The sequence below is a fragment of the Kwoniella botswanensis genome, chromosome 1, assembly GCF_036426115.1.
Source record: "Kwoniella botswanensis chromosome 1, complete sequence".
NCBI lineage: Eukaryota > Fungi > Basidiomycota > Tremellomycetes > Tremellales > Cryptococcaceae > Kwoniella > Kwoniella botswanensis.
In genome coordinates, this window is record NC_088599.1 from 11,270,242 (window position 1) to 11,292,004 (window position 21,763).

The 21,763-nt window shown below is 45.0% G+C and overlaps 7 protein-coding genes across 7 annotated transcripts; 4 read left to right on the forward strand and 3 right to left on the reverse strand.

Moving 5' to 3' along the window:
* Nucleotides 1–73: 73 nt before the first annotated feature.
* On the forward strand, nucleotides 74–3,596 carry L199_004243 (uncharacterized protein; the record flags this gene model as incomplete). Its single annotated transcript, XM_064889971.1, has 9 exons — nucleotides 74–1,634; nucleotides 1,685–1,766; nucleotides 1,819–2,073; nucleotides 2,132–2,387; nucleotides 2,441–2,716; nucleotides 2,863–2,980; nucleotides 3,040–3,215; nucleotides 3,271–3,426; nucleotides 3,480–3,596. 9 exons carry the CDS (start codon nucleotides 74–76, stop codon nucleotides 3,594–3,596), a joined length of 2,997 nt encoding a protein of 998 aa, XP_064746043.1.
* A 135-nt stretch (nucleotides 3,597–3,731) lies between these two features.
* On the reverse strand, nucleotides 3,732–5,419 carry L199_004244 (uncharacterized protein; the record flags this gene model as incomplete). Its single annotated transcript, XM_064889972.1, has 11 exons — nucleotides 3,732–3,746; nucleotides 3,811–3,919; nucleotides 3,998–4,091; nucleotides 4,167–4,238; nucleotides 4,323–4,363; nucleotides 4,449–4,586; nucleotides 4,646–4,689; nucleotides 4,779–4,838; nucleotides 4,908–5,072; nucleotides 5,132–5,178; nucleotides 5,365–5,419. The coding sequence occupies 11 exons, from the start codon at nucleotides 5,417–5,419 to the stop codon at nucleotides 3,732–3,734; spliced, it is 840 nt and encodes a 279-aa protein (XP_064746044.1).
* Nucleotides 5,420–5,913: 494 nt separating this feature from the next.
* Nucleotides 5,914–7,559, reverse strand: L199_004245 (uncharacterized protein; the record flags this gene model as incomplete). The annotated part of the gene is made up of 12 exons (XM_064889973.1): nucleotides 5,914–5,940; nucleotides 6,014–6,122; nucleotides 6,237–6,330; nucleotides 6,404–6,475; nucleotides 6,536–6,576; nucleotides 6,632–6,769; nucleotides 6,849–6,892; nucleotides 6,959–7,021; nucleotides 7,090–7,260; nucleotides 7,315–7,361; nucleotides 7,416–7,443; nucleotides 7,509–7,559. 12 exons carry the CDS (start codon nucleotides 7,557–7,559, stop codon nucleotides 5,914–5,916), a joined length of 885 nt encoding a protein of 294 aa, XP_064746045.1.
* Nucleotides 7,560–8,494: 935 nt separating this feature from the next.
* On the forward strand, nucleotides 8,495–10,683 carry L199_004246 (pre-mRNA-splicing factor PRP46; the record flags this gene model as incomplete). The annotated part of the gene is made up of 11 exons (XM_064889974.1): nucleotides 8,495–8,655; nucleotides 8,749–8,937; nucleotides 8,992–9,155; nucleotides 9,272–9,378; nucleotides 9,452–9,568; nucleotides 9,639–9,718; nucleotides 9,782–9,836; nucleotides 9,892–10,016; nucleotides 10,118–10,350; nucleotides 10,423–10,520; nucleotides 10,591–10,683. 11 exons carry the CDS (start codon nucleotides 8,495–8,497, stop codon nucleotides 10,681–10,683), a joined length of 1,422 nt encoding a protein of 473 aa, XP_064746046.1.
* A 219-nt stretch (nucleotides 10,684–10,902) lies between these two features.
* L199_004247 (adenylosuccinate lyase) lies at nucleotides 10,903–12,976 on the reverse strand (the record flags this gene model as incomplete). Its single annotated transcript, XM_064889975.1, has 10 exons — nucleotides 10,903–11,362; nucleotides 11,466–11,581; nucleotides 11,691–11,770; nucleotides 11,831–12,285; nucleotides 12,355–12,384; nucleotides 12,436–12,499; nucleotides 12,561–12,669; nucleotides 12,729–12,782; nucleotides 12,837–12,879; nucleotides 12,948–12,976. The coding sequence occupies 10 exons, from the start codon at nucleotides 12,974–12,976 to the stop codon at nucleotides 10,903–10,905; spliced, it is 1,440 nt and encodes a 479-aa protein (XP_064746047.1).
* A 598-nt stretch (nucleotides 12,977–13,574) lies between these two features.
* L199_004248 (malate dehydrogenase, NAD-dependent) lies at nucleotides 13,575–15,392 on the forward strand (the record flags this gene model as incomplete). The annotated part of the gene is made up of 10 exons (XM_064889976.1): nucleotides 13,575–13,605; nucleotides 13,665–13,753; nucleotides 13,900–14,055; nucleotides 14,214–14,362; nucleotides 14,425–14,584; nucleotides 14,652–14,736; nucleotides 14,803–14,838; nucleotides 14,898–15,061; nucleotides 15,130–15,231; nucleotides 15,357–15,392. The coding sequence occupies 10 exons, from the start codon at nucleotides 13,575–13,577 to the stop codon at nucleotides 15,390–15,392; spliced, it is 1,008 nt and encodes a 335-aa protein (XP_064746048.1).
* Nucleotides 15,393–17,537: 2,145 nt separating this feature from the next.
* L199_004249 (uncharacterized protein) lies at nucleotides 17,538–21,327 on the forward strand (the record flags this gene model as incomplete). Its single annotated transcript, XM_064889977.1, has 12 exons — nucleotides 17,538–17,850; nucleotides 17,953–18,487; nucleotides 18,548–18,679; nucleotides 18,748–19,026; nucleotides 19,084–19,266; nucleotides 19,327–19,404; nucleotides 19,461–19,589; nucleotides 19,651–19,996; nucleotides 20,064–20,165; nucleotides 20,227–20,404; nucleotides 20,465–20,765; nucleotides 20,826–21,327. 12 exons carry the CDS (start codon nucleotides 17,538–17,540, stop codon nucleotides 21,325–21,327), a joined length of 3,078 nt encoding a protein of 1,025 aa, XP_064746049.1.
* Between the last annotated feature and the right edge of the window lie 436 nt (nucleotides 21,328–21,763).

The window sequence follows — 21,763 nt, forward strand, 5'->3', positions numbered from 1 at the left end:
TCTTCCTCTCTCTCTCACACTTACATATCAATCATACCATATGCTCAACAAGTAGATAGGACCAGTTCCCACAATGCCCCTCGTCACAGAGGAATTCCACTTCACTCCTCTACCTTCTTCCTCGTCTCATCAACAACCTGGACCCCCCTCCCATCCCACTTCACGCCCTCAATCTCCCAATCAAGGCAACGACGCTATACCGGACTCGTTCCTCCCTACAGATGTCGGTGACCTGCTCAGTGGACTAGGTGCAGATGACTTGGATGATTTCGGAGATATCGATGATGAAGATATAGGTAATGATAGATCCTTCGAGGAAGCTCATCCCAATAAACCAGAATTCGATTTTGGTTTCGGTGGGAATTCAGATGTGGAAATACCCAAGATGGTAGGGTTCGCTACAGCTGGAGGTAAAAAGTTAAAATCGCCTTCAAAAGAAGCTATAGCGAAAGCTAACAAGATCTGGGCTGGAGAAGATATGGATGATGGGTTCGAACAGAATAAACCAGCTAAGAAACCTCGTCTCAGTGATCCAGAAGAAGAAGATCACTTCCCTCCATTCGACGAACCAACCATAGACTTTCCAGTTAATCACGTAGGATTCAAAACTGGTAAAGGGAAAGATATGGCACCTCCTCGTGCGGAGTCATTACAACGAGCTTCAAAGATGTTCAACGAGATTGATCAAGCGACAGCGATGGATGAAGAACCTTCCTCATCCTTACCCTCAACATCATTTCAACATTCTACTTCTGTGCCCAAGTTAGGTGGATCCCCTTCTCGCCCTACTTCTATCAAACGTCTCGCGCCACCATCGCTCAATTCGATGCAATTTGCAGCTAAGCTTTTTGAAGAAGTCGACCGCGAACAAGGCTTTCAACCTTCTGCTTCGACTTCTGTTCCACCTCAACCACGCCCACAGATATCAGGCTTCTCGCTTGCATCTGGTGGAGCGGCTCCCAAGATTAGCGAGTCTGCTGTCGCGAAAGCTATGAGTATCCTCGATGGCGATAATACACCTTCAGAACGTACGCCCCAATTTTCTTCCGCCTTCAACTCAGCTTCAAGTCTAAACCCATCAGCTTCAAACAACAACACAAATACTCTGCCATCAGAAACATACATGTCTGAGATAGAGAATCAGCCACGACCGATCCCTTCATCCTCGTTCAAGTCAGCCTCTGGGAAAGAAGCAGCCCCTCTGAGTAACGCCAGCAAAGCTGCTGTTGCTCATCTATTCAACGACCTTGATACTAACATGGCAACTCCCATCCGATCTCGACCCCAAGCTCCAGTTCAGACACCTGTCAGAGCCAACTCGCCAACAACAACACCCTTCATGCGTCAGAGATCGTCCTTCGCTCAGACGTCAACCCCTCTTCGTACTCCCATCGGCAACTCATCTGCTTCTTTGGCTTCGAGCAAAAGACCTATACAGATCAAAACACCTTCCGGACCGATTAGAAGAATTGGACTCGGCTCAACCCCCTCTCAACGGCAATTCAAGAGAGGCTTTTCGACTCCTTTCAAGACAGGCTCTGCTTCGACATCAATATTACCTGCTTCTATTCAGGATCCCGGACCTTCGACTCGGCGACAAGTCACCCATTACCGTTCTGTCTTTGATCTAGAACGTGAGTGCTTCCTCTAGCTTGATATACACATTCACTGATCTTTAATATAGCACCTTCGCATCGTCAAGACTACAATGCTGCCTTTCTTCATCCCCAATACTATGGTATCGACGAATTAAGGGAGATGAACATGTGAGCCGTGTTTGATCCGTGACTGAGGTGCACGTAGCTGATGTTCTGACAGTCCCGATGATCTGTTTGCCATCGACCTTGATACCGCTCCCCGTTACCGATTCTTAGCTGAAGACGATTCCTTACTCGGTCATGCAGACGCTTTGACTCTATTGCAAGCGGATGGATGTGAATTCGCCAAGGCGAAATGGGTTGAGAATCATTGGGCGCAGATCTTGTGGAAGTTAGCTGGACAAGTTCAGGCTAGACCGGAGATATTCCAGGAGAAATGGTGTTGGAGTGAGGTGATCAATCAGCTCAAATATAGGTAAGTAGGCTGTCTACGATTCCAACCTTTGTGTGAAGCTAAATTGGACCACTGATAGATATGAGAGAGAATTTGGTGCCGCCGAACGATCAATCATCAAACGAATACAAGAACATGATTCATCCCCTGGTCTTCCAATGATCCTTGTCATCTCTGATATCCATCAAGCTCAGGTAGAAGGCAAGACAAAATACTCCTTGGACTTAACAGATGGGTGGTATTGCATCAAAGCTCAGATTGATGCGTGTCTTCAAAGAGCTGTAACAAAAGGTAGACTCGCTGTCGGACGAAAGATCGCTATTTCAGGAGCCAAGGTACGCAATTTACCCATGATCCTATGGCCGGTGGATTGATTGTGACGCTATAGCTCGAATCTGGGAACGATGGTCAAGATGTCCTAGAAGCGTTGAACAGCTCGCATTTGATCATAACAGGCAACTCTTCATCTTTAGCCAGGTGGCATGTGAAATTAGGTAAACAGCCTCGACCTTTCATCGCGTCATTATCGAGTCTTTCAGTAGACGGTGGTGTGATCACTCTAGTTGACGTGGTGCTGGAGAAGATATTTCCCATTGCGTTCACAAATGGCAATGGACCGCCATGGGGTGAAGAGGAGGAACAGATCAGGCGAGACCAGTGGATGGTGAGTGTCACAGACTCTCTGATATGCTTGTGCATGCATCCATCGATCGTACGACCCGGTTGCCCTCCCCTCCTATACTTCCTTGGACTATCTTTACTTCATGTGATCTCTTCTGAAATTGTTTTTCATCGCTGATGCCCCCTCAGGAACGATATGAAGGTGAAAAGACCCGACTCGCAGATAAGATGCGCAAAGAGATGGAGAAGATGGAAGATCTGGCATCTTTGCTCGCCCAATCGGCTGAAGAGAGTGATCCGGTCAGTTGTGAGTGCTGAATATATCAAATGCTACACGTTGCACAGTTGCTGATATATACGCCGTAGGTGAACCACCTGATTCCGTGGAGTATGATTATGAAACACTCCTCGAAGCCAAAGATGCTTTGATCTGCCTCAGAACCATGTCGACCTACCAGATCGTCCATTTGGCCAGTTATGCCAATATGCGTATAATGCAAGAGATGCAAGATAAGCAAATAGAGATGGAAGCGGAGCTGGCGGTGAGCTGTTTGGTTCCTTTGGTGTATATGCGCAAGCTCATCATGTGTTGTCTAGACTTTATGCCCCAAACGAGATGTCCGCGATTTTAGGATGATCCGGGTAGTCGATGCCCAATTAGGGAACAGAGATCCATTAAGAGTGGGAATGTTGAACGTGTGGGATGTCAAAGCCTTGGGAGACGGAGCACTTCAAGAAGGCAAGAGATACATGGTAAGTCAAAACCCTTCTCATCCCGGTTGATCCTATTAACGCTTCTTATATAGATATCCAATATCGTCCCTGGTAGAGGCGGCGAGTGGACCCTGCATAAATCAAGAACAGACAGGGCGGAGATTTATCTCCACACGAGAAGAGATACTCGATGGCAGCCTGTAGCATAGATTTTTCGAAAAATCATTAACGTGTCGAACCATATTGATGTTGTAAAGTCGAATAACGAATATTAAGTGTCATATATCATGCATCAATTATCAAATTTTATTCTAAATGATGTGTCAACCTCTGTCGTGTCAGATCTAGGCGGACGTGACCTTCAAAAACCAAAGGTCAGAAGCTGTACGACATGTGATACTAGATTGGAGAATGTGTGCTCACTAGCTTAGCACCTCCATCAACAAGGATATCAATCCCGTTGATATGTGCTCCAGCAGGAGTAGCGAGCATGAGAGCTACACCCGCAATCTCTTCCCACGTACCTTCTCGTCTATATCCATAAGTTGAAGGGTCCGAAGGCGTCAGCTGGTGGATAAGAAGAATTATACAAAGAGGAAACAGCACATACCCAGCAGGGAGAGCTTTTACGACTTGTTCAATGATAGGTGCGACTGGAGCGTCGACTTCACTCGATCCAGTGGTCAATTGTGATCTGAATAGACCTATCCACAAGCCATCACTAGTGAGTACGCTTGCCACTGGATCAACATAGCATGTTACAGAGAAACCAGACTGACCTGGAGATATGGAGTTGACTCTGATCTTGAATGGAATGAAGTTGGCAGCCATTCGTTGTGTGAGATGAAGTTCTACCGAATGAAGATAATCCGTCAGTCTACATCCCAGTACTTCTATCCTTTTGACGTTGATTGAGAGAAGATACTGGAACATACCAGCTGCTTTCGCACTTGCATAAGCTGGATGAGCGAGGATTCTACGTTAGAGACAAATTCATCATCCCTCATCAGCCAGATGATTTCGGATAACGTTACGAGATGTGGGCTTAAGAATTAGCTCACCGCTCGATACTCAATCCCGCCAAAGAAGTGATATTGGATATCACAGGGTCACTCGAGTACTTGAAGAAGGGGATCAACTTGACTGAAAGAAGCCATGGTGATGACATAAAATATTTCGCCATGTCGACGAAATCAGATCTGTTTGCATACGATCAAGATCAGCATGGTTATGTTTGGTATGTGCTTGGAAAACGCACTCTTCGACAGACCATAGCTTCTTCTCCAACTCGACTGGATCGTTCTGTCACACAACATTACCAATACCGTATCAGCTTCGACGTTACTCTATATCATGAAAACGTTGGCCAATTTAAGGTCACGGTAACTTACGATGTCCGCTTGAACCTTGTACGTCGAGCTGAATCCAGCATTATTAACCAAATAATCGACCTGAAATTTAGAAAACGTATGATCAGTAAGAATGAGATTTCAAACGTTGTCCCAAATAGCTGTAATAACCTTATCAGTCAACGCTTTGAGTTTGTCGTAAATATCTTCGATACCCTTCTTTGAAGCTATATCACCTTCGATCGCAATGACTTGACCCCCATTTTTGGAGGCGTGCTCGTTGATCTCCTTCGAGGCGGTTTCCAATATCGCAAGTCGTCGACCTATGATAATAACCTACAGCACCTATCAGAAAACCGTAAAAAGTTGGATGTATGGATGAGATTGGCAGTCACCTTGGCACCGTTTACTGCCAACGCAGTGGTGATAGCTCTTCCGATACCTATATTCCAAAGGAGATCAGCGGTCATCCCAACATCCATAAATGAACACAAAAAGCCTCACCTGTCCCTCCGCCCGTTACTACCGCTACCTATCAAGCATCAAGCAAAAACACATTTCAGTAAATTAACTCGTCTTTAGCTTTAAGCTTAAAAAGGCTTAATAACGTAAGATGGACTGAACCGACTGACCTTCCCCTTGACTGAAAAGAGATTACCAACTTCGAACCATGAGAGTGACATGGTCAGCGTATATGATCGATAAGACTAACAGTTCATGCATCATTTGACATCCTCAGTACTCTCTTTCTGGATATATATGTATTCGGTCGTGTATGCATAGGATTGAGAGACATTACTTGATTAAGCGGAATAAACCACTCAAGAGAGTGAGTGGTCAATGGCCGACTGGTTCAGGTCATGACCGAAGGGCATTTTGATGGGTGGATTATTCAGCTTTCTCAACTATCCCAGTGTTAGGACGCCATGAAGCTAAATCAGATAAATTTGAGGGACGAGTCCAAATCACGTCACCAAAAATGGAACTCAGACCTGGATAGCGATAAGTCTCTTATTGACAGATACGATCGAGTGGGTGAGTTCAGTAAGTATTAGCCTGATACAAGATCGGGGAGCGGTTAACAAGATAAACAAGCAATTCAATTTCTTCGGCCATAGCAACACCTATCACATCTTATGAATATCAAACTCCCCGCCGGCCGTTGCTTCTCCTTTCCTCATTGAACATCGTTAGCCGAGGTAAACTATTGACAATACCAATCAATCTCATCAGCGTCATGAGCTTCGCAGATTGGCGATGATGTGAACAATACTTACAAGTCTCCAACCACCATCGATAATAATATTCGCTGCGGTGGTGTAAGCACCAGCAGGGGAGAGTAACATCAAGGCAGCACCTGCGATCTCTTCCCAATGACCTTCTCGACTAGCGGCCAATTACATAAATTAATAAATTAGATTTTCTCGCTTGACATGAACTTATATCCTCTTTTCTGCCGAGGAAGGAGATATGTGCAGTGCAAGTCGGGCATGCACTTACCCCTTAGGAATATTCTTGAGCTGGTTTTGCTGGATAGACCAAAGCGGGGCCTCTCGATCGGTCGTACCGGTAGTGAGTTGGGACTTGAATATACCTAAGAAGATTGGCGATACTTCAGCCCTAGAAAAGCAAGACTGATCGATGACTGATGACAGTATGATGCTTACCAGGTGCAATAGAGTTGACTCGGATTTTGAAAGGTGTAAGACCAGCAGCCATAAGTCCAGTAAGGTGGGTTTCTACCGCGTTATGACTAAGTCAGTATCAACCATGGACCAAGAAATGAAAGTTGGGCATACCTGCAGCTTTGGATTGAGCATAAGCAAATTCACAACAAGCCCTACATCACCCAGTATCAGTAAAGCTCATCACACTAGGCGAAAGAACTTGCTCACCTGTTCAAGAAATGGGAGGCAAGGGAAGTGATATTGGTAACGCATGCATCGTTGGACTTTTGGAAAAGGGGAATACATTTCACCGCAAGGAGGTAAGGTCCGGAAACGTGGATGGCAGTCATATTGGCGAAATCGACACTGAAGTGTTTGATTCCATCAGCCAATCAAGCTGAAGTATGTACTGTCTACACAGATGCAGCAGGACAGTATAACTTACTCTTCGATTGACCAAAGCATCTTTTCCAATTTGGTGGGATCGTTCTATCCGACATATCATCGCTCGATCTGCTGAGCGGAAAAGCCACGGAAAATGACGAGGGTACGTACAAGATCATCCGAGTAGACTCTCCAGTTGGCAGAGAACCCAGCATTATTAACAAGACAATCGAGCTATAATTAAACACAGATCAATCAGATCATGTTGCCTTTCAATGGACTAGAGCCATGAGCAAACCCACCTTATCAGTAAACTTGGATACTTTCTCATATACTTCTACAACTCCAGCTTTGGTTCCTACATCTCCTTCGATAGGGATACATTCACCACCTGATTGAGCTCCTTGAGCAGCCGTGTTAAGCTCTTTGGCTGTCTCTTCTACTACGTTGAATCGTCTTCCGATAATGAAGACCTATCAGTAAGGCAATTCAGTCAGAAATCTGCTATATATGCAGAGAGAACTTACTTTGGCTCCATTGATTGTGAGGGCAGTAGCGATGGCTCGGCCGATACCTGTTTACGGTGCAATGAATTTCAAGAACATCAAATGAAGTTGACAGGTCTTACCTGTACCACCACCGGTGACAATGACAACCTACGGAGGCAAGGATGTGAGCAAGATCTGTTGTACAGTACAGTACATATCGGCGAGAGGCTCACCTTGCCCTTGACTCCGAAGAGGCTATTGATACTGAAAGATTGAAGAGACATCCTTGAAATTGTTCTGAGGTATACGTTGGTATTGCACGTAAATAGGAGATAGGAAGAGAAGTGTTTGCTCTAGGTGGATCCAAGGATGATGTAGCCATGTTACTTGGTGTTCTTATACTGTATCTCCAGCCGGGCATTCGAGGTCCCAAGTCGGGTCTCCATATGATTTCGCGATCAAAGCTGAACAAAGACCTCGATCTAAACCTAGATTTCCCTTGATAAGATCAAAGCCCCAGATCTGCGTAGTCAAGGCGGCCACCGTCACCATCAGGGGCGTAACTAGCATCTCTGGGATGGTTGATGGGGGCGTCGCGATTGATCGTCTAAGCACAACGCAGCTTGATCTGACAACCGTCAAATCCGTTTAGTCAGCGAAGATTTCGATAAGATAGTTCAGCTAGTGTGGGTGTAGGACGGTCAGATCGTCAAGAGCAAAGTAAATTGTTTTGAGTGCTATCAATTAGCGCGTGTGACCCAAAGGAGGGTCGTCGTCGAGCTGCATTGCGGTAGTCAGCACAAGCCCATAGTCATGGCTTCGCTCGGAACAAGATTAGCAGATTGCCCTGAGGGTTGGTGGCTCTTGTGATCGCCGTCGTCCTTCTCCTTGATGGTGATGGTCCAGCATAAATACGCTGCCAAGAGTCTTCCGACGTTGGTGTCAGCTCCGCATCTTGTCCTGAAGCTTTAAAAGGCAGCACACATTGATCAAGCCATAACATTGAGCCATGATGATGATGAACAAGAAGATCGAAAGTAAAGTGGGGGGATAAGGGAGGGGTAGCTGTGGTGATTTCCGCCACTTTCGTTCATGTGGATTTTGATTCCGTCGTCATGTCGTTCTTGATGCAACAAATGACTCTCTCTGTCTACTAACATCGAAAAGTCAATACTGTTGTTAGCCTATTGATAAATCATCCATTCATCGCATCAACATCATGTCGACCTCGATCCTCCCATCGACAGACGGTAATGCGGGACCGTCCACTGCTGCAAATGGTTTACCGCCTTTAGCTGATTTGGTAAGGAGGAGTACGAAGAGAACGAGGGTTGTATATGGTGTAGAAGGAAGTTCCATCGATGATGGATTGGCTAGAGCGTGAGTCTCAGTCTAGTATACAATCCACTCTGCTCATGGCGTTGGGGGTGCACCATATCAGTCTTTGCGCTGACCATGAGTGGTCTTGTGCAGAAACAAGATCAAGCTCGCCTCAAAGTTAGCAGCAGAGTATAAAGATGTTCAAACACTTCCACCTATATTGGCAAGTCAACAAGGACCTACAGGACCCAAACGACCTGCCGCTGCTAATGGCAACGGCCCATCGGCACCTGGACCTCAAGCTGGTCAGAAGCTGATAGGTGGACCTGAAGCTGCTACATCGTAAGTGTCTGTCTGTAGGATAATATCCGTTTTTTGACTGACCTGGTTTTGTAGATCATCGAATACATCTGCTCCCGCTGCTGAACCTAGATCGCTAGTGAAATTCAGACATCAACAAGGATTCGCAGCGGAAGGTGGTCATGCGTCGTCTAGGTTATCGCAGGCTTTGATGAGGAAGAAGGAAGCAAGGGAAGTCAAACCTGAATATCACCCACAATGTGAGTTTTTATTTTCCAATCTCTCGATCCATCATACTTCTTGTGTTGTCTCGTCCGGCCAAATATGCATGCTTTTCTGGTATAGAAACTAATTTGGAAAATGATATAACCCATAGGGAAACTTACAAGAGTCATTTCGGGTCATATGGGTTGGGTCAGAGCGGTAGCTGTCGATCCAGGAAATCAATGGTTCGCTACTGGTGCAGGAGATCGAGTAGTGAAGGTGAGCTCGATATCCATCCATCCATGGTCACAGGCATTGTATACGGAGCTGACGATGAATGGTCGTCGCACAGATTTGGGACTTGGCGAGTGGAGAGTTGAAATTATCTTTGACTGGTCATATCTCCACAATTAGAGGATTAGCTGTTTCGGATCGACATCCTTATCTGTTCTCGTGTGCTGAAGACAAGGTCAGCTCGATTTTGTTTGTCCTCTGACGACACTAATGCAACTTATCGCTGATCTCGCTTTTTCTGATAGATGGTCAAATGTTGGGATTTAGAGACGAACAAAGTTATCAGGCATTATCATGGTCATTTCTCCGGTGTCTACTCCTTATCGTAAGTCAAAGTTGAAAAAAAAATCCGTTCGTTTTCGTACCGGTCAGCTGACGTATATAACAGCGTTCACCCTACCCTTGACGTTCTCGTAACGGCTGGTCGAGATGCGAGTGTTCGAGTAAGTAATGTTTACTCTTTTACTATCTAACTGTTGCTGATAGACTTGTTTTTAGGTATGGGATATGCGAAGTCGAGCAAATATTTTCACCCTCACTGGACATACCAGTACGGTAGCAGATGTGAAGACGCAGGATTCTGATCCTCAGATCATTTCGGGAAGCATGGATTCGACTGTTCGGTAAGTTATCATTATTCACTTCCTATCAGCAACATCAGAAATCTTCTTTACCTCACTCAACCTAAAGAAGTAACGCTGATGAATTCAATGGCGTGATCCAGATTATGGGACCTGGCAGCAGGTAAATGCATGACGACCCTCACGCACCACAAGAAATCCGTCAGAGCATTGGCTATCCATCCGACCGAATACTCCTTCGCATCGGCAAGCTCAGGAGGAAACAACATCAAGAAATGGAAATGCCCCGAAGGAACTTTCGTGCATAATTTCGTCGGTCATGAAGCTATTATCAATACTTTGAGTTTGAACACTGAAGGTGTCATGTTCTCGGGTGGTGAGTTCATGTATCTCATATCTAGTGCAGAAGGTAAGACGAGATGCTGATATGATGATATGGTATATTCAGCGGATAACGGTTCATTGACTTTATGGGATTACAAAACTGGTTTACCGTTCCAACATCTCAAGGATATTCCTCAACCTGGTTCATTGGATGCCGAAGCTGTAAGTTTGCTTGATTTTCCGGGTGACTCGACCAAAGGGCTTAGCTGATGTTAATTTTGGGATATTATAGGGTGTATTCTGTTCTACTTTCGATAAGACTGGTACGAGGTTGATCACGGGTGGTGCAGATAAGACAATCAAGGTGTATTCTGAACAGGCGTAGGCCAATACAAATTGATAGATTTATAAGGAAGATTGCGAGAATGCATTGTATAGGTAAAATCAACCAGTCACCCATGAAACGCAAAAGTGCGGTTAAGCCAATGTCCACTGGTACTGACACTGCAGATGATAAACCTGAAAGAGATAATGCATAATTTTGACCCAAATGTACCGCAGAAATCGTATCCCAAACAACTTGCGTTTTCGATTCGTCTCCTCCTTATACAGACAATTCAGCCTGTTTTACGTTCTTCAACTGATCCTGGTACTTCTCCAAAGCAGGTTTGACCCAATCCTTTACGAATCCATCCACTTGTTCTGGAGCTCTTCCAACAAACGTGTTAGGATCTAACAGATCATCCAATTGGTTCCAGATAGGTTGGAAGTAATCATCTTTCTTGATCCTGTCGATCAAATCGTTCTCTCCACCTTGTTCTTTGACCACTGATCCAGCTTGATGAGATAATACTCTAATCTTCTCGTGGCATTCTTGTCTGTCTCCACCGGCTTTGACAATCGCCATAATGACATTTTCGGTAGCCATGAATGGAAGTTCTTGAGAGATCCTTCGTGCGATTACTTTAGGATAGACCACCAAACCTTCGGAGATATTTTGGAGGGTCGTAAGGAGGATATCAGCTGTGAGGAAGGCTTCGGGGATGGTAACTCTTCGGTTGGCACTAAACAACCAATGGATATTAGTGACCGACTATTGGGCAGCGAGAATTGGGAACGGTGTACCGGATGATAGGATTTGAGGAAAGCATGGGTTATGCGACTCACCTATCATCTAATGTTCTCTCGAGCCATTGAACGGAAGAGGTCATCAAGGTGTTTTGGTAGATTGCCATGAGGTGTCTGGCGAGAGAACATGCTCGTTCACATCGCATAGGGTTTCGCTGTATACAACACCAAAAGTCATCAGCATCGGTCTCTTTCGCAGATTCGACATGTTTGATGAGAGTCAGAAAGCACAGGATATCTGTAAAATATTATATATGTACCCACCTTGTAAGCCATAGCTGATGAACCGATTTGATCTTTTTCGAAAGGTTCTTCAATCTCCTTCAGATTGGCAAGGAGTCGGACTATGTGATTCCTCTACCATCAGCAAGATGACCTGAGTGCGTTGGAGGTTTGATACTCACTATCAGTAGCGATCTTATGAACGGTCGCACCGAAACTTGACAATGGTCCCAAAACATCCGCATCGATCTTTCTAGAGTAAGTCTGACCAGTAACGGGATAAGCATATGGGAAACCAAACAATTCCGTCACTCTTTTGTCTAATGCTTCTACTTTATCGTGATCACCGTTGAAAAGCGTTAAAAAGGAAGCTTGAGTACCAGTCGTTCCTTTCACACCTCTAAAACCTAAATCGTTTCTTGCTCTTTCCAAATTTCTCAAGTCCCATAATAACTCTTGAATCCATAAGGTCGCTCGTTTACCGACGGTGGTCAATTGAGCAGGTTGGAAATGAGTGAATCCCAATGTAGGTAAATCACGGTATTTCTCAGCAAAGGAGGAGAATCGAGAGATGACGACGGCAAGTTTGGGAAGGAGGATGTCGAGTCCTTCTCGAAGGAAGATCAGGTCGGCGTTACTAATATGGAGTATCAGTATTGTCAATTGAAGTGGAGGGGGGATAACCTCTGAGTAATGATGGACTTACTCGGTGACGTAACAGGAAGTAGCTCCCAAGCTATACCACATGTCAGCTAAAATCCTCCACCTGAGGCCTTTAACAGCTCACTGGATGATACCGGCAGCCTCAGGAGCGACAGTACCGAAAGTGTGGACATGAGCCATGACATCGTCTGTTATGATTGCACCTCATTAGCCATATGAAATCCATAATCTCACAATGGTTGTACTCACGTCGTCGTTTCTTCTCTTCCTCGGCAGCAACTTTCATCTGAGCTTCATCAAGGTCTAAATTGGCTTTCATCTGTTCGATAGCTTTGTCAGAAATGGCGAGACCGAGTTCCTAAGTGACATAGAAGTCAGCTGAAGTATTATGACCTAGTAGCATGTTTCATAGCTAACCTTCTCGGCGATAGCTAGGTTGAGCCATAGCTTTCTCCAAGTACCGAATCTGGTCTACAAGCATATATGAGCTAAAGTGTTCCGTCCACAAGGGAACGATCAGCTTACACCTGAAGAGAAGAGTTTGGACATCTCCTTGGATGCATATCGGCTGTCCCGTCACGTAAAGTCAGTCAAAGGAGCTGTGCATAGAGCATAGAGATGAAAAGTGCAGCTCACGAGGAGAGGGGAGTTTGATAGCTGTCCATGTTGACTGATCTGATCTATGCTTATTTCAACTGATACGGTGATGATATCACGCAAAATGACCTGGCCATCTTTTCAACTTTTTTCTTTTCGCAATGGCAGATAGACCTCTTTAGCTTGAAATGATCGGAAGTGCCAGGATGATAAACATGAACCATGATGTGGCTATACAGAGGACGAGCGGAGATAAACCACGTGGTCGAAGCTAATCACTCGGCTGATTGTCCGGTTATTGCATTGGGGACAGTCAGCTGCAGGTTATTTCGATTGTGCGAGTGACGATTTTCGAATTTGGATCGACCGGTTTTAAATCAATTTCGAATTTCTGGAGTAGATATGGGGACTCCGCTGTCAATTAGACCAACAAGAGTACACGCAACTCACATAACATATACATACCATACCATACATCCCCATTTCGATACCAATCATCATCACCCATCCTTTCTTCTTCCATCATCTTCTAGCTGCTTACCAATTTACCCCATACACACATAGTGAGTGACTATCACAGCCTCACTGCCATCACAAGCAGAAGCACACGCTCCAATGCTGACGAGCTCTCTCGCTCTCCACAGTATATCTAGATAATCATTCAACATGGTCAAAGCTGTAGTCTGCGGTGCTGCCGGTGAGTGAACATATACCATCCTGTCAATATACGCTGATCAAGTCGTGATCGTAATTTAGGTGGTATCGGTCAACCCCTCTCTCTGCTCCTCAAGCTCAACCCAATCATCACTGAGCTCGCCCTCTACGATGTGGTCAACGCCATAGGTGTAAGTGGAATTTGAACTACTCTCTTGGCGTTCTTCGTCCGTCAACTCCGATCGCATATCTTTTGTCCTGTTTACTATGACCGACTCTTTCACCTGTCAGCTTCTGCGTGTTGTATCGATCGCGCTGACGTCCATCGATTCATCAGGTTGCTGCCGATTTGTCCCACATTCCTACTCCAGCTCAAGTAACAGGCTATCTCCCACCCGATAATGGAGCTGAGAAAGCTCTCAAGGGAGCCGATATCGTTGTTATCCCAGCTGGTGTACCTAGAAAACCAGGTATGACACGTGATGATCTTTTCGTACGTTCTCATCGTTCTTCATATGTGTGGGAATTTACGGCAAATGCTGATTCAATTCAACCGGACATACTCTCCTCTCGATCTACAGAAAGTAAGTTTCATCTCGTCAGCTATTTGTCTGTACAATCGAAATATGCTGACAGCTGATGGTTTTCTAGGTCAACGCCGGTATCTGTGCAACTCTCGCTCAAGCTATTGCCAACGCCGCACCAAAAGCTTTCATCTTGGTCATCTCTAACCCTGTCAACTCGACTGTTCCAGTCTTCGCTGAGACCCTCAAGAAAGCTGGTGTCTTCGATCCCAAGAAGTGAGCTCTGACTTGACTACATTTGTAAGCGATACGAGGAGGCTCATGCTTGTTATTTGCAGACTTTTGGGTGTATCTCACCTCGATGTCATCCGAGCTTCTACCTTCGTGGCTTCAGTTCTCGGTAAACCCACCGACGCTCAAAAATACAACATCCCAGTGGTTGGTGGTCACTCTGGTGCTACCATCTTACCTTTGCTTTCTCAAACTAAACCTGCCATCGTGAGCTTGCTTGTTCCGCTTATACCTGTGTGCCGACGTCAGCTGAGTTCAAACTCTGCTATCATAGCCTGAGATCCTGGCCGACAAGGAGAAGAGAGATGCTTTGGTAAACCGAATCCAATTCGGTGGTGATGAAGTTGTCAAAGCTAAGGGTGAGCTACGCATAGATTGGTGCGATATACATATGGATAATGCTAATATCCATGTGATGGATGCAGACGGTGCTGGTTCCGCTACTCTTTCGATGGCTCAAGGTAAGCTTGGTCGTTTTTTCAGTCCTGACAATCCGACTCAAGCTAATATATTTACACAGCCGGAGCTGAATTCGCCAACTACGTCATCGATGCTGCTTTCGGTGGAAAGAAGGGCAAGATCGTTCAATCATACATCAACCTCGCTGCTGATGCTGGTGGTGAAGCTATCAAGAAGGAAATTGGAGCTGATTTGGACTACTTCTCTGTTAACATTGAGCTTGGAGTGAGTGACCTGTCATCGTTATACAGACACCTTTTAGGAAATGCCATGCTAATTTGGTAAACTCGTAGCCCAACGGTATCGAGAAAATCCTTCCTATCGGTCAACTTGATGATGTAGAGAAAGGTCTGCTCGAAGCTGCCGTCAAGGAGCTTGGTCCATCCATCGAGAAGGTGAGTTGTATTGTACTTTTCTCATCGAGATCTATTCACTGGATTCCTGCAACATGCTGGAAGCTCCATCATTTCCTCTTCTCCTATATATATCACGAGCATCGCTAACGCTTATGCTTGTTTAGGGTGCCGCTTTCCAGCCCGCTCCTCCCAAACTCTAAGCTGTAACCTTGGCAACACCGATCCCAATCGAGATATGAAGAAGAAGTAGAAAATACATTTAAATAGTCGTTAACCTATCTTGCCTGTATATAAAGATGATTGCACGTCAGGATTCAGTGAAGAGAATCATGTATTATATCCGTGCGTAAGAATGCCTATCTCGATAAGCTGATAACGGAAGTGAATCTACGGTTTGAGGGTTTGAGGCGTGAGAAATACTGGGAAACAATGATAAAATCTCCACGTATGAAACGTTGCGATGTACAGGTAAGGAGGTGGATGATACAGGTCCTACGTTACTGAGCGTTTCAGATTGGATGATACTTATGTTAAAGCGATTTGGCTGCTGAGGATCGTTTCGGCCAGAGTTGAGATTGAAGATCATTTCAGCTCGTATCAAATTAACGAAAAGAGTCCAAGCTTCTGACTTTGCTCTTCCGAAAAACAAGGGGTAAATACGGGTTATACTGACGTGGCAGTGGCACTCGATACCCTAAGCTAAAAGAACTTTACCTGCACTTTGATTGTACCTTTCCACTAACGCTTTGATCTCCTTTGCGTCACACCAATCAATTCCGCTTGGACCACGATACACACGGGAATAGAGTGGGGGGAAATCGAGGACCACCGAAATCGAGAAACTGCTGATATATGAAGTACAGTGTATTTTATCTGATTCAGAACGATATGTATCTTAGCTGAGCTCAGAGTGGGATCGACCAACTGACCGATAAGGAGATCAACGGGAAAGATACAGTTACTGTACATGTACTTTTGCACCCACCCAGACACATAACGTACTTTGTATTAAGAAAAGTCGGCGGCTAAGCGCATTCATCGACAAATACATATTCATCTAGTGCAGGAAAGGTGGTTCCTGCATATGTTCCGGACGGAATATCTTGATCTCCCGCGGATGTTCCTTGGCGAGGTTTACGAAACAGAACTGACCCATAGCTTATATCCCTTGTATTCTATGTAGGTACAGCAAAGATAGCTCACATGCATATAACAGGCGACGCTGTGGCATTCAGCGTTCCTGTGCTAATTATTGTATGATCCACATCGTATCTCTGGCCGAAAGGACTGTCGAAAGTGGGATATGGCTCACCGGATATGGTAAGAATCAAGCTTGATATGGTGATGAGCACAACATGGGTGACCATAGCTCGTACTAGGTGAGTCGGGACCATCTCTTTGTGCTCTGTGAGCTGGTACTAAAACGGTGGAAAGGGTCAGGAACGAGATGATTGACCCTATCGTATCAAGTCAAGCACAGATCATCATCATCAACAGCCCATACACACACCCCTTAGCCTCTATTCCCATTGGAATGTTTATACTGACTGAGGTATCTCGTGAAATTGTATTCTCATTTCTGTCTCCCTATCTTCATCCTCTTCCATGTATTCTTATACAATAATATACACTCTTTTGCTTCTTCTTGATTCCCTCTTCTTCTTCTCCTGTAACACTACAAAACAAGCATACTCATCAACAAGCTTGGGATCCCCTTCTTCTTGAGTGCGATATCTGGTCGTCAAGTTTCGACCATCTACCTTTTACTCTGCCCATCTCAACACAAAACGAAACAGATAGATACGTTGAGCGTATCTCAGCGACGACTCTCGAAACATCTCAACGAAATAGACAAACTTCGTTTGGTCTTGATTCTTCAGATCCAGGTGAGTAGGAATTGCCTCAGATATGATCGTCGTTCAACAGGATACAGTAGTACCTAGTACCTTTCTCTTCATTCAATTCCCGAAATCTACTATCACACACACATGGCTTTTCCTGTTCTTTCTCCCAGTTGAATCTGAATTGAAATATGTTTGAAGCTATCTTGTCTACTCCGCTTATTCTGGACTTTCTCTTGCCATCTATCTAGTCTTGACTTATCACTTGATCGATCCCATGAGAAAACTGAAACTGACCAGTATGAGATCGCAGAATCACTTTTGGTCACCTCGAGTGGGATCCTGGAAATACAAAAAGACTTCTTCATTTTTGAAGAGGTAACTGCGAAACGATCTTCATCTCCTTCGCACGTCCTGTAACGATAAGATACCGTTTCCGCGACAGGTTCTAGGAAACATCTCTTATTGTTCTCTGTTTCATCGATCCACAACAAGGTCATCACGATGGCCGAATCCATTTCCTCTTCCCTTGAGAGATTTACATATCCCCCTTTACCTGAATCTTTTTCTTCACCTGATACCACTTCGCCCACCGATGTTCTTCTCCAACACCATCATCAAACTCATCAGCCCCAACAATGTCTGCCTACAGATTTCCAATTCGATGGAGATGTCTTGTCAAACTCACCCGAACATCCTCAACCCCAAGATATGCCGACCGCCACTCCTTGGGTTACACCCATCGATGGGTTCTCGGGTGGGTTCAATATGCTCAACATCGATACTAGTCCCATACAAAAGAGGATCGATGGTTTTGGTAAGTTTCTTATTTCTCAAGTAAGAGTGATAGGTCGATCAAGTGAGCTGACGAGAGATGGTCCTTGCGTCTGTGTGGCGAATCTTCTGCGTGTTCGCATAGAAACTCTCAATCAAGCCAACCCATCTTTCACCCCTTCGATGGATTACCCATCGATGCAACAATCTTTCCAACCTTCCCATGTTCTCTCTCACGCATCTTCTTCTTCATCCTTGGCATCCATGTCTTCTCAGCACACCGATTCAGCTCGATTACTCGTCCAAACTTTTCCCACCGAGATAAGCACCGATTACCATATACCCATGGAACACTCAAGACAATCAAGTTACTCTTCTATGTCCATGTCCGCTTCTCAAATTCCGCCCTTTGATGATAAGCTCTTCAGCAACACTCCGTTACCTGCTTTGGATATGAACGTCTACTCGATGCCGCCTACTACCAACTTGCCTGACTTGAACCATTACAGCAATGCTGGTATTCCCACCGGAGAGGTGTTCAGACAACAACCTCCAAGGTTGGCACTTCAAACTCAAAACCTACAAGGAATGGGTATGGGTGTAGGTAAAATGACTAGAGAACGAAGTTCAAGTAGAAGTATTCCTTACAACAGATACAGGTCTGAGAGTGTTTCTGTCAAGTAAGCTGAACCATACCAACGGATAGAGGAATAGCAGCTGATTGATATGGATTCTCTCAGGTCCGAAGCAGATGACGAGATTGCTTCGATGCTTAGTGCTTCGACCAACTACAGCTCGGTCACACCTTGGTCGACCACGGCTATGCATCCCCTTAACGGAGGCTTGAACAAGATGACGATTCATCAACGAAGGTGAGCTTGTCCTTACATGGCAAATAGATTTCTGAGGCAGGCAGAGCTGACCTCAGCTCCACCATCAGAACTAGCTCAAACACACCCTACAACACTCCGATCAACCCATATCCGTCAAGGCCGATGTTAGCTCGATCAAGAAGAAGCACCTCGTTCATCCTTGCTAAGCAAATGTCCCAACCCGATTTGCAATTCCAAAACCAACTTGCGGGTGTGGCGCTTTCCGGTTCTGCACTTGAGAGACAAGAGACTGTACGAAAGGACTTGACCGATAAGTCAAATGAAATCAAGAGGATAACGAGTCAGACTCAACAAGATAAAGCTAGGACTCTATGGGTACGAAGATGGTTAGTCGCAATTTTCTGCACAATGAGAGAATAGCTAACAAGGCTTTCTGAGTTTAGGTTGATGCTGAGCTATACTCACGCTCCCGGAAGAACTGTGCCACGCCAGGGTTTATACCACTCGTACACTGTCTCATGTGACGAGTATGGCTTGAAGCCCATCAATTCAGCTTCTTTCGGTAAAGCTGTGAGAGCTGCTTTCCCTGGTATCAAGACTAGACGACTTGGTGTAAGAGGTAACAGGTAAGCTCCTCCATTGCTCATTGGTTTGACCGAATGAAAGCTTATAAGTTGAGGACATAGTAAATACCACTACGTCTCGATCAGACCCGCTATTCAGATTGAAGCTGAAAGACTGAACGAGTACGGTGACTCTAGCGGGTAAGTTGGATTCTGTTCGAAGGTTATGCTAAGATCAACAGCTGACCTCATTACAGCGCTTGGCATGTCGTTCCCGAAGACGGGTCGATGGATTTCAAGACTACTTCTCAGCAGGATTTCGATGAGGATATGGAGGAAGAGGATTTTGGAGACAGTGAAGAGGAGGAGGATCCCTTCTCTACGTCGTAAGTGCCACCATCGCCATGTTCCTCTAAGACATGAAACTGATCTCCTTATCCATTTTAGCAGCACCCTCAAGAAATCACCTTCATCCTACGACTTCCCAACGTACACTCGTGCCAACTCCGGAAATCGTTCAAGAGCTACATCAATCAACGATGTCTTCTCCGCTCGACCTCGATTTCCTCGAAGGCATACGACTGCCGCTTTAAGTGGCAGTTTCAACTTCCACCCGAACAACATCGAAGTCCCCAATCTGGTGTACAATCTTCCTGGATTTCCCACTGCTGCCGATGCGGGGCATTTGACAAATGAACAATCTTTACAAGATTTCTGGATCTCTTTCTGTCACCACCAAGAGACGTTGGTGCAGTCCATGAGGACTATGCAGTACGATAGGTATGAGATGAATGTGAGTTAATCGGGAGTGGCACATAAGTCCCTTTGCGCGTACACAGCTTATAGTTTTTGTGGTTCAGTGCCGAACTTTCTGGGTTGGTTTTTCACATCAGAGCTACCAGATCTCCGTTCAGCCTGCGGTTTCGACTATGATATCAGATGCTATGGCAATCACCTATGATGTGAGACTATTCTTTAACTAATCATTGTCACATGAGTTGAGCTGATTCTGCCATTTCCTAGCACATGATCGGCAATCTCCTGAGCAAGCTTAGTGACAATGTGACTATTACCGCTCAGAATGCTCTTCGTGCTTTGGCGGATAACCTCGAGACGATAATGGAAGAATCTCTTTCCTCATTCCACAGGGAGTTTTCCGAGGCTAAAGTTGAACTTGCTGTTCGAGCAGCTCACTTGTTCAGTAAGTCAGCTGTAGAATTCCAACGAAATTCAGACATGGGCTGATGGACTTGGACTGCAGCCCGTTTCCTTGATCTGAGACAAGTGACCTTTGCTCTTGGTCCTATACTTTCCAATGCCGCCCAAACGAGAGAGATGATTCACGCTTGGAGCTCACTCGACATTCGATCAGTTTCAGATCAATGCGCCTTGTCTTGTTCATGTGAACAAGATATCCTGGAACAAGTGCTGGCAGATTTCGGTGAATGGCTCGCCGACGGTGATCGTGCCCAAAATAAGGGAAGAGGTGTCGAAAGGTTATCGGAGTGGGTTGATAGGGTGTTGAAGCAGGTCATGGGTGTACCCGGTATCACTTTGAGAGCGTGAGTTTTACTGTTCATCATTTGACGAGAATCAATCGGTCTGACTGGTAAGGTTTGCAGTATCGTGTGCAGAGTTGGTTTCATCACTTCGCAGGTCATGAGAGATTTTACTCTCAAATCGGAAAAATCATTCGGATTATTCCAGCTTATCAAAACGTTTATCGATGATTACGTGTCCATCACATCTCTGAGACAGACAGCCTTATCAACGAAATCAGTCGAATCAAATGCCCCAACCTCAATGCCTACAACAACCGGACATTCAGCTCGATCCTCGATCTCTTCGATGAATGTTTTCATCCCCTCACCGTCACAAAATGATCTCAATAACTCGTCAACCGACCTGTCCACCATGCCGTTCTCTACAGCTAATAATGGTCTGGGTTCGGGAAGTCACAGGATGATGGACGAAGGTCAATATCTTCCTCTACCCAGCATGGAAGGTATGGAATTGGAAGGCAGCCTGATCACTCCTAGACCATTTGGTCATGTGAATAAAGAAGATCAGAGTGAAGATAACAGTAGTGGAAGCAATTCGAATCTCATGCCTTATTCATCTTAAAGGTGTATCTTGATTGATACCATCAAAAACTCCAGTTAAATCTGGTACTCATATTCATATGTTACCTCGGTTGATGAGAGACAAATATCTGTAACGAAGAAATAAAACCAAAAATAAAAATTGAGAAACACAGTACAAATATCTGGTTAAACTATCATGTGGACAATTGTGAAAACTTTAGGTTTCTCTTCTCTTTTCCCTCTATCTCAGACTTGACTATACATGTGAACATTTCTTTCTCCATATTTTTCTGTTTTCTTGACGAACAACTCGGTCTGATCTTGTACCTCTTATATATACACTTAAATGCCCTCATGAATTAGCCATATTTTGAGTTGATTGTGACAGCTACAACTTCTCCCATCGCATTAATACCGTCATTTGTATAGGCAATCTATTGACGGATGTGAAGGTGCTCAATCAATTATACTACATG